The 11620-nt window shown below is 36.4% G+C and overlaps 1 protein-coding gene across 1 annotated transcript; it reads left to right on the top strand.

The window, feature by feature from the left end:
- Positions 1 to 290: 290 nt before the first annotated feature.
- LOC141619870 (uncharacterized) lies at positions 291 to 1007 on the top strand. Its single transcript, XM_074436892.1, has 2 exons — positions 291 to 420; positions 523 to 1007. Exons 1-2 carry the CDS (start codon positions 291 to 293, stop codon positions 1005 to 1007), a joined length of 615 nt encoding a protein of 204 aa, XP_074292993.1.
- The last annotated feature ends 10613 nt before the right edge of the window (positions 1008 to 11620 follow it).

The raw sequence follows: 11620 nt of genomic DNA, 5'->3' as shown, positions 1-11620 counted from the left end.
CTGGGTTCTCTGAAGGAGATTTTCCCTTCAAATATCTAGGGCTCCCTTTAAATTCTTTTAGACTTACTGTCAGTATGTTTGACTCCCTTATTGTTAAGATACAGAAAGTTGTTGCTCATTGGTCTACTCATCTTCTTTCTTATGCTGGTAAACTGCAACTTATTAATTCCATTATCTTTGGGATTGAGAATTTCTGGTGCTCTAGTCTGCTCTTACCTCAGACTATTGTTTAGCACATTCATAAGATCTGTAAGAATTTTTTCTGGGGTATTCCTGATGGGGAGAGAAGAATGGTCTTTAAGTGTTGGTACCAGATTTCTTCTCCTACATTAGCAGGTGGGTTTAATGTTAAGGATCTTACTGCCTGGAATTATTCCCTCATTTGTAAATGGATTTGGCAGCTATTCCTCCGTGGTGTCAGTAAATAGAAGAGATGGGTTAAGAACCACATTCTAAAACATGAGGATTTTTGGTTTGTCAAGGCTAAGGATAATTTCTCTTTCAGTATGTCTGGTATTCTAGCTACAAGAGATCACTTAATCAATCTGGCTGGATCTATTCAGGTTACTAAGCTGCTTTTCCGAGGTTGGACTGTGAATTCCAAGTTTAGTGTCCAATCTGCCTATGGTTACTTTACGAATGCTTCTACTGCTGGTAATTGGACTGCTGGTCTTGCTCAGTCTAGCATTACTCCTAGTCATAAAATTATTTGCTCTCTGGCTGCTCAACAACAGTTAGCTACTCTGGATAATTTGCAGAGGAGGGACATTCCTTATACAAATAGGTGTGTCCTTTGTCTTACTCATGGGGAGAATCATGCTCATTTATTCTTCATATGTTCAGTTTCTTCTGCAATATGGCAGCAACTTCTTACTTGGATGGGTATATCCGGGGTTATTTCCTCTCTTCAGGAGGAATTGTTTTCTATTGGTACTAGTCGATATTGGCGTACTGCTTGGATGGGAACAACACGGGCTGCCACAGTTCATCAGTTGTGGGTTGAATGAAACCAATGCATTTTCAAAGGGGTTGAGCAGTCTATCTCTTATATTGTTAGACGTATCAAATTTCTGGTGGCTGTTAGAATGTTAATGTGGTTGAAAAATGCTTGTTTCCTTCTAATCTGTGCTAGTGTTTGCTCATAGACCTTCGTTTGTGTCTTAGAGTTGTTGTGTTTATTCCTTAGTGGATAGCTTTTGCAAACATTGTAATTTCCTTCTCTTTTGAATGAAATGATAATCTTTTGCAAAAAAAAAAACAAAGTTCATTGTGCATGAAATAAGGTTCTATGTGTATGAAATAAGGGAAATAACTGTGAAGGAGATTTAATGTATTTATCGGTCTTTTCAAGGCATTTTAGGCTTATGCATAGAAACTACCAGTCCTTGGCAATCACAACGTAAAAGAATATATAAGAAACACTGGTATTCCCTAGCCAATGTGGGAATTGAACCCACATCCTGTGCATTGCACAATGCTCGGCCGTTTGAGCTAATTGGCTTTCGAAATAAGTAAAATGTGCATCTTGTTTTGCAGCGGAATAACTTCATAATGTGTTTCTTTTTTGCAGCCTTTTAACCCCCTTCAGACTATTGCAATAGTTTTTGCAGTCCTATCAATGTAAGCAATTTTAACCTTCTATTAGAAGAAATACATTTTTTTCCAACGTAACTTGAAAGAAAGCAAAGTTCAGTGGATCTTAACTTCATTCGAATATGTAAAATATGACAAGAAAATTACCATGAGTGACTGCTACTATCAAATGTAAGAAGTGAAGAAGTTTAACACTTCATTTTACGTGGTGAAACAACATTGGATCAGGAATTGCTTTAGCAAGGAGTGCGGAATTTCAGTCCAGAACAAAGACGATCCTGGAAATAATAACCAACACTGCTGATCTAGCATCAGGCAGAATGTATAATGCAACAGGGGCAATGAGAAAGATCAGTGTAATCTTGAAACAAAGTGGTAACGTTGATGGCGATCAGGCTGCTAATTTCTTAGCTTCTTGATCTGATAAACTCGGTTATGCAGCGACCGGTATTAAAAATCAAGCTCAAATTAACAGAAACTTAGCAGAAAAAGTCCTGAGAATAATGTAATCTTTCAACAACTTTCTTTCTTGTATCAATTATGGTTCTCATGCATTTCATCCTGATGAACTTAAACTTTGTTAGGTACATTCTGACTTCCACCACAATAGGCCTGAGCCTCGATTTTGCGAGAAACATGACGAATATTCAAGTTGCTACTTCACTTCCCTTGCTATTGGAAGTGGAAATTGATTATTTCAGTTTGAGTCTCAGATTAATGCATTAAGTTTGCTAGAAACTCATACCCACATAATGACTCCAAATAACAAGAGTCGAGCCAACCCGACCTCAGAATTCGCACATATCCAGTATGCGCATCTCCATTTGCAGCAAAAACGAAAGCAAGCTAGCAGATTTAATACCTAAATCAGCATCAAAATCTACTCGGATAAGGCCTGAAATATTCGCCCAATAATCAACTCAATTCGCTCCTACAAAATGAGAGTAACATCCTCTGAAAGTCGACCATAACTTGAACTAATTGAACCCAAAGAACGAATTTCTCAAACCCTAAGTTCACAAATTCAACAAATTGATACAATTAAAGCAATTAGGGATTAGAAGACACCTGAAATTGGAGATAGGATGCCAATTCATCCCTCCTTGAATCAATTAGAACACTAGCACACTCGAATTCGATGCAATTGCTGCGTAGAAATCAACTCGAAGCATCAAATCGGAATCTAAATTGTGACAACAAATAAGATTGATATGGATTCGGTTTGTCGCGGTGGTCGCCACAGCAGGGGACGACAGAGGTGGAGGTGAGGATGGTGGTCATCGCAGTAGTAAGCGATGGAGCTCGAACATTCGCTGCTGGTAGAGCTGTACGTCGCAGTAGGGGATGATGGTCGAAGAGAGAGAAAGAAATATAAGAGAGAAGGGAAAATTGGGAAATGAATTATGTTTGGAGGGGTTGGGGGATGCGCGACAATTATATATATATATATATATATATATATATATATATATACATATATATATATATATACATATATATATATACATATATATATATATATATATACATATATATATATATATATATATATACATATACATATATATATATATATACATATACATATATATATATATATACATATATATATATATATATATATATATATACATATATATATATATATATACATATATATATATATATATACATATATATATACATATATATATACATGTTTTCCATTCTTTTTTATTATTATAAGTAGAAAGTTAGTCCCTCCCTCTTTAAAAAAAAAACAAAAAAAACTAGTCCTCCATTAATTTTCCACATCGATTACGTCGTCAAGTTTATCAACTTATAGTGGTTCATATTATTCATCCGCTGATGATGATGATGAAGCATCATATCAACCTCTTGCAGGACCCCCTAGTAGAATTATGTACGCTAAACCCTTTACGTGCATCATTCGCAATCTTCTGTATACAAAGGACGGGCATTAAAAGGTTATACTCTCGTATAGCCTTGACTGGTTAATAGGTTTGATTCGGTTAGCCGGATTGAATTTGGGTCAAACTATCAACCCCGACAATGATGCGCATGATGGCTTCGGGCGGTGCGCCCTCATTGAGTTTGGCGGGGGTGAGGAGCGGGAATGCTTTCGTCAGGCTCGCAAAGATGAGAGGGCATTCAATAACAATGACTCTTCGAGACTCTAGTTTGATCACGATGATCAGCGGGTAGGCCCATATTTATGAGTTGCGAATGAATCTGACCGTCTCCTACTACTCCGATTCTGCACCACCAAGGTCGCAGTGCCGAGCAAGGGACAATGCCGTTGGAATTGGAAAACGACTATGTGGATTGGGCTGAAGGTGGAAGAGACATATATGGTGATATTGTCTCTGAATTCTAGAGGATGGGGTAAAAAAAAACATACTCCCTCCATTCAACTCCGCACTACAAATTTGCGTTTTCACGTTTGTCAACGCTTGTTTTATGCGATAAATATCTTTAGCTTGATATTTTTAATGTACTCCTAAAGACCTATGTCATTATAATAAAAGTTCGATATTTTTCTGGTGATATTGTCTCTGAATTCCAGAGGATTGGGTAACAAAAAACATAAATAATTAAACTTTAATTCAAACCACCGCCATAATCCAAATACAACTTATAATGTCAGATAATAATTAAAGACTTAATTATTAGAATCTGATGAAATATTAGGATACTCATCTTGAATTTCGGTATAGAGCAAGTCGTAGATCGACCCTTCATTATCACCGGGAAGCGCAGGTGGAATGGCCTCTTTCTCCCATGACATAGGCACGGTGGCAAGAATGTGATGCTTCCTGTAATGTTTCAGCAGATGATGATCAAGATGGGTCGCAACCCATAGATAAGGGCCTTGTTGTCTAACATCCGAATAGAAGTACTCTTTCCCCGCATCTTCCCCTGCAAATCTAGCCCATAATTTTCTTGCCTGACGAAAACTATCATGGCAGTTGGCTTTGTCAAACACGATAAAAGCAAAGCCTACAAAACCTTGCTTGTTTGTAGACACAGGGTACACTTCTTTAACTGCGGTGAAACCGGAGTCATGAAGCATTTGGGTCAACCACTCAGAATTAGGGTTTAAACCCTTTCCATTCACATCATAATGAACCGGGAGATTATGGAGAATGCAAGTAAAAGGCTGTGCGTAACGAGAATGTGATCGTAGCTCCGATACACCAGCCATATTTTTTTTAGAGAGAAATTAAAGAGTAAATGTTTGAAAATTAAGATTTTGACCTTAAACATTATGAAGACATATTTATAGAATTATTTTGGTCAAATTGAATATTATTGGTCAAATTGAATATTTATTAAAGTTCTGATAAAGTTTTGAGTGCAGTAGTCAAACTGAAAAATCTAATCAAATACTGACATCGGTTGAATTGAAAAATCGTTTTCATAATTGAAAATAATAACGGTTACAAAAAACCCGTAGCTATAACATAACAACGGGTACCACAAACCGTTGCTAGTGTTAATTTAGTAACGGTTTTCGAAATGCCATTTTTTTAAACTGGTAATGATTTTCTAACAACCGCTGATAAGAGTGATTTTATAACGAGTTTTTGGAAACCGTTAAACGTTTTTTACAACAGTTTGTTAAGCAGCCGTTGTCACATTATAATAACAACGGTTTTTGAGGGAAACCGTTATTCTTATTAGTGCGGTCTAGGTTTCCGCCAATATTTGGAAAACGGTAATCTAAGTGTCGTTATTAAATGCATTAAATCGTTGTGATGCGCTCCTTATTGATTGCCAGATTTGGCGTAGTGTGTGGATCGTCTAAACACCGAGTATGGGTTGTTGTTGGGAGAATTGTGCGGTGTGTTTGGGGTTGGTGATACTTGTGGTAGGGAGGATGCGGTGGTGGCTGTCGGTGGTGTTGTAGGGAAGGTGAAGGCTGAGGGAATGGTGGTTAAGGTTTCGGTTTGTGTATCATATTAGGGCATTGGTGATGGGGTTTTATTAGGGCTTGGGTTAGCCGTGAGCATGGTGGTATTAGTGAGGGTTGTGTACGGTGTGCTGAGGGCTGTTGGCCATGGAAAAAGAGGACCTTGGTGGCGGTATTGATGGTGGTGGTAAGCTGTGATAAGGGTGGTTGGCGTCGGCTTAATTAATTAACTTTAATACCGTCTTAAACAGAAATTAATTAGTAATTATTTCGTATTATTGTTTGTATTAGGTGATGGTTTCGTTGAGTAAGTTTTCTGATTTGCTTGCTTGGATTATTTAAGTGGAAATTTCTAAAAGGTAGGCTAGTTACTCAACAATTAACTGCGGGGTTTTCTTATGTGTAATTACATGTCTTAATTAATTGTTATTGGCATGATATTAATATTTTATTACGGAAATTGAAAACGTATTTTTGTAATTGGATTTTGGCCGAATGAGGATGGCGTCTGGCCTTATGGCCGTGACTTGAGTATTGATTGTTGATTGTTCACTGATTGTTTGTATTTGACTGGCATCTTACTGTATTTCATTGGTATTGGCTTGTTAATCTAATTCACGGAAAAAGGAGCTTGGGATTGTGGTTATTAAAGTACTTGGCAAATATCTATTATAATGAATAAATTAAGTAAGCTTTGGTTACTCTGTGTTGGCAACGATATTGTGAGATGATTGTGAATTGGATAGGTCAGGCACGGCTGCAATTGTGGACCTGAATTGGATAGGCCGGGCACGAGGATGTGGAAGAGCCGTGGACCTTGGTATAGATAGGACAGGCAGGGCATGGTGTTCGGAGTTGGGCTTGGACCCGGTGTAATACCCAATATCTTAATGGCATGGTTAGTGGCTAGTCGATGGTGGAAATATGTTTTATAAAATTAATTGAGCATTTTATATTTTATAAATAATATTTATAATTAATAATTATGCTGTGAGATTGGATATAACAATATAATAATGGATGAGTCGGGAAGGCGAGTGGGCCGAGTAAGGAGTGTAAGGCCGAGTAAGATTAGTAATAGAATATTACAATAATAATAGTATAATAGTAGTAGTAGTAGTAGTAGTAGTAGTAGTAGTAGTAGTAGTAGTAGTAGTAGTAGTAGTAGTAGTAGAAGTACATAGTATAATATAATAGTTTCCTAATACCGCTCTATAAGACATACCTTATCACTATAAATAGATGGTATGACCTAATAAGAAACCCTACTGTGGGATTTATCTGTATGCATCCCTTTAATTTAAGGATTATAACGAATTAGAGAATGATGAATGCTTGTCATAAAATGAATTACATAAACAAAAACGTAAAGGATTAAGAAATAATCTTCAGTCCTAGCAAAACCGGCCTAAGGACAATATCAAAGTTGATCTTCGCCTATCAGTTGCACCCAAGACGATATGAGATATGCCCTTAACTTGATGCTAGAATCGATCCCTCAATTTCTGTAAATTAATTAGGGTTTTCAGTTTTTTGTGTTTTTTAGATGAGAGGCAAGAGTGAGATAGAAAATTAGGTTAGAAAAATAAACTCCCCTCTCCCTTATAACCGTGTATTAGGGAGAATTAGGGTGTTTTTTTTTCTTTTAATTTTCGGCCCAAATACCGAGACAGATGTATCAGTCAGTCGACTGACACACCCGGTCGATCGACCATGTAGATAATGCATTATTTATGAATTGTCATTTATATCATGCCGTATTAATAAGTCTACACACAACAGCTTGCGGTTGATTTATTAATTCGGCTCAATAATAATTATTATGACAACATCGTATAATTATCATTTGCTGATTAAATATAACCGATTACATTTAATTACAAATTAACATATTAATTCGTCCAAGCTAACATTATATACATTAATTAAATATAACTTATTATATTTAATTTACGAATTGACAATTAATTCGTCTCAACTAATATTATTTAATCGGCATTAAATAATTGTCTCATCAACACATTGACTAACTGTTAGTCATATAAGGCATCAATGTGATTATATTTTCATACAATCACATTTCTTAAACACATCCTTTAGGTGTGACTTTTAGGGACCAGTTGATCACCGCCATCTGTATGATAATAACGTCAAACTTTCTAGCAAGCCAACCGTTATTAGGTAATCGTTAATCAACTGATAAAATACGAAGTATACCCTTGTGAACCTATAAGAGATTTACAAAAGTTATCACACTAATTTGTGGAGGACACAAGCTCCAACAAACTCCCACTTGTCCTCACAAGTGTATGTGCGATAACCGATTCTCATATCCTAAAATTTCTCCCACTCAATGTAAAACAATTTGCAAATCCGTATTCACAAAGGTCGTATTTTACAAGCGATCGTTATCAAGAGTGATTTCCCCGACTAGAGAGTAACTTGACTGATAAACGAATCATCATTCGAGCATGGCCATGCATTTCAGTTACAACTCCTCGAGTGGCCCTGAGAAATAACTATACCTGATAAAGGTTGGATATTTTCCTCAACTCGAATCCTGCAGATGTAAGCACAGTATGAAATAACCCAAAAAAAATCTACTTAGCCTCCAGTTACGGCAGACCGTGAGAAAGAAACCAAAGTCACCCAAAAACTGCCTTAATCTCAAGAGACAGTCGTTAGTTAATTTGGATTTATTTCATAATAGTTATGATTTTAAGGTCAAAATGAGCATAAAATTATATCAAGTTGAATTATTGTCAAAAATTGAGTGATGACTAATTTTTGTGACCTAAGTATGTTAGCATAATTAACTTGAGCTTAAATTTGATTTAAGTATTGATTTGTGATTTTAATAAGTTATTATCACGCATTTCCATAAAACCGGGTTATATAAGCGATGTAAGTTAAATAGGGCGATTTGGCACATAATTTGGCATGATAGACACATATTACAATGCTGCATATTTCAATTGTTGAATGTCTTTTTAATTTATATGATTTTGAATTATTTAATTTTATCTTAGTATGGCCTTAGTTTTAATCGATATTACTCGTAATGAAAGGGGAATATTGATTCGGTTGTAATTTAATATGATCTCGTATCGGGTTATGATGGTTGTGGCTAATCGAAGGGAATAAGTGCGATAGGAATTGTCCACCCCCTTGTCAGGGTTAAAACAATATCTCAGGGCCACTCAAGGTGTAATGAACTGGAAATGCGTGGCCACGCTCGGAAGGTATCTATGGTAGATGATTCCGGTCAATCAGTTATTCTCCAGATCGAGGAAACCACTCTCGATATGATCACTTGAAAGTAAGACCTGAAAGACACCTTGCATTGAGTGGGAGATAGTAATAGGACAAGAGAATTGGTGATGCACACTTGTCGAGGACAAGTGGGAGATTGTTGGAGTAAGTGTCCTCTGACAATAATGCGATGACAACTATTGATCATAATGATCACATGTTTAAATATCATTTTAAAAATACATGTGGGATGTAATATTTTACAGTCAACTGGTCCATACATATCGGTAATGATTGGCTGACTAGAGTTTGACATTATTGTCGTGCGACGGTGGTGATCATTTGATCCCCATAGGTCATACCTATAGGGAAATACTCTTAATTGATTATTTAATTAATCGTATGCCGATACGAGTTAATTAAATTGTTTAAAATTGACGAATGATTTTGTGAGTAAAGTTAACGTATCTTATTGTAATTTGATTAAATGAGACACGGTCTAAGTAATCGAATTGTTTTATTACTTAGATGAAATTATTGTTTACGGAAACAATTGAAACGGAATGAATAAATTATTATAAATACAGAATGTTGTAGTTTATAATTCGGAAACACTTTTGCTACAAGTAATTATGAATTACTATGTTAATTTTTATAAGTGACATATTTTATTAATATGTTGATTTTTAATTGTTAAAAATACATTTTATATATAAGATGTCATGTAATGTGTCACATGTGACATATTGACAAAATCACAAAAAAAATGGACTCATCAATTTTATGTGTGTGTACCGAAATGGAAGGAGTTTTAGGATAAAAATTGTGTTGATTATTTTTAAGTGGAAAACACAATAATTACCTATAGTCTTTGCCTTGGATGCCTATCTTTTCTTGGGTAGAAAAACTAGCCCATGCATTGGACATCATACTCCCTCCAACCGGTTTCACCATGGTAATAGAGGATGTTTCCTCTACAATTATTCATTCAATCTTATCATAAAAATTTCTAGTGTAAGAAATTAATATACTCTCTACAATTTGTGAAAATTCTAGAGAAATAAACTCATATAATCACTTCCTCTTGAACCGATTTTTCAAGAGAAAACCTATAATTTTTGTGTCAATTTTATAGTAAGATTTATATTATTTCTAGTACAAAATAATATTAGTTATTAAGAGGTTTCCTTGGGTATATGCTTTTGGGAGAGATTCTAAACTTGAATCTTGTTCATCCATTGTTGGAAAGCTCAAGAACTAACAAGAAGGAGATCTTGTTGGTGCCCATAAAACCGAAATCACATAGTAAGGAAAACGATTTTCTTATCTCTTCTTATTTAGTTTGCATGCATAAGATCTAGAATTTATTTTATGACTAAATAAATTGTTTCATATATGAATATGTTAAATTAATGAGATAATTTTTCCCAACAAAGAAAGCCTAAGACTCGGACTCGGACTCGGACTTTGACTCGGTCTTAGATCCGGACTCGTAATCATCGGCCCATACTTGAACATTTACTCTTCCAGTAACTGGCTTCGGCATCTAGCTTTGAGCATTCACCCATTTGAACACCTCGTCCACATCATTGGGAATACTATAAGGGTAAAGGCCCAAGAGACCTTCTTGTCTTTGATGAGTAAGACACCCATGAGAGTTATTCTTTTCTCTTAACGAATCGGGGGTCGATAAAGATATCTTGCCGCGATCAAACATATAGTGGATGGTATATTTGAGTTTGGAACATTCTTCAGTGTCGTGTCCGTTACCCCTATGGAATAAGCAATATTGTGAACCGTCCCAGAAGTGACCTCTCCTCTCGTACTTAGGGTCTGGGGTTGGACCGATTGGTTGGATCAGTCCTTTGGCAAAGAGTCTTCTAAAGGTGACCGCATAAGGCATACCTAAATTGGAGAATGACCTTGAATGTCGAGTTCCTCTTTCTGGTGAAGGTTCTATAAACTGCACGTCGGTAATGCGGATTGTTTGATTGTTGGGTACTTGGGAGTCTGTTTTCCTTCTTTTCACCAAATGATTGGTGGATCGTTCATCGTTTTGATTATCTACGATGTTGAACTCCCTATAAAGCCGCTTAGTTTATGTACGCGACCAAGTTAGGAGCGAAACAGAAATACTACCATCCTCAATCCCATTTTGTATGACATGCTTGAGCTTATAGCAATCTTCAGTATCATGCCCCCTACCCCTATGGTATTGGCAATACGAGTTACCATTCCAAAATTTAGATTTCATTTCTGGGTCTGGACTAGGCCCTATTGGTTGAAGAAGACCTAGAGAGGATAATTTGTTTAAGGCTAGGGCATAAGGTACGCCTAGACTTGTGAATGACCCGGGAGAGTTGTTAGGTTTCTTTGACGAAGGCTTCATGAGGTTGCCTTTATTGATTTTGACTCCTGGATGAGAAGAACTAGGAATAGATCGATCACTTTTTGCTTTCTCCTCGAGACCATGAGGTTGAGGGTTTGTCTGAACACTCTTCATTTCGAAAGGTTCAGTCTCAAGCTTCTTACCCATTTCAGCAAATTGATTCCCCATGTTGGAAAGTCGAGAGTTTAGGTTATCAATGGCTCCCTCTATCTTGGAAAGCATGAGCATTCCACTTTGGACATCGTCCTCCTTCAGTGCTTTAATCTCTTCGTCATCACGAGGATCGAGGATATGAGAAAAGTCTAGGAATGATTCTTCATCGTGTTTAGTGTTGTTAGACCCAAGAGGGTCAGTCCCATCAAATCGCTCAACAAATGGTGGTATTGGAAGCTTGCCATCCTCAATCATATCCTGAATAATATGCTTTAGACAAAAGCATTCCTCTGTATCGTGTCCTCTACCTCGATGGTACT

The sequence above is a fragment of the Silene latifolia genome, chromosome X, assembly GCF_048544455.1.
Source record: "Silene latifolia isolate original U9 population chromosome X, ASM4854445v1, whole genome shotgun sequence".
Classification (NCBI taxonomy): Eukaryota; Viridiplantae; Streptophyta; class Magnoliopsida; order Caryophyllales; family Caryophyllaceae; genus Silene; species Silene latifolia.
The sequence above is the reverse complement of the archived record's forward strand: the minus strand, read 5'-3'. Positions and strand labels throughout refer to the sequence as shown.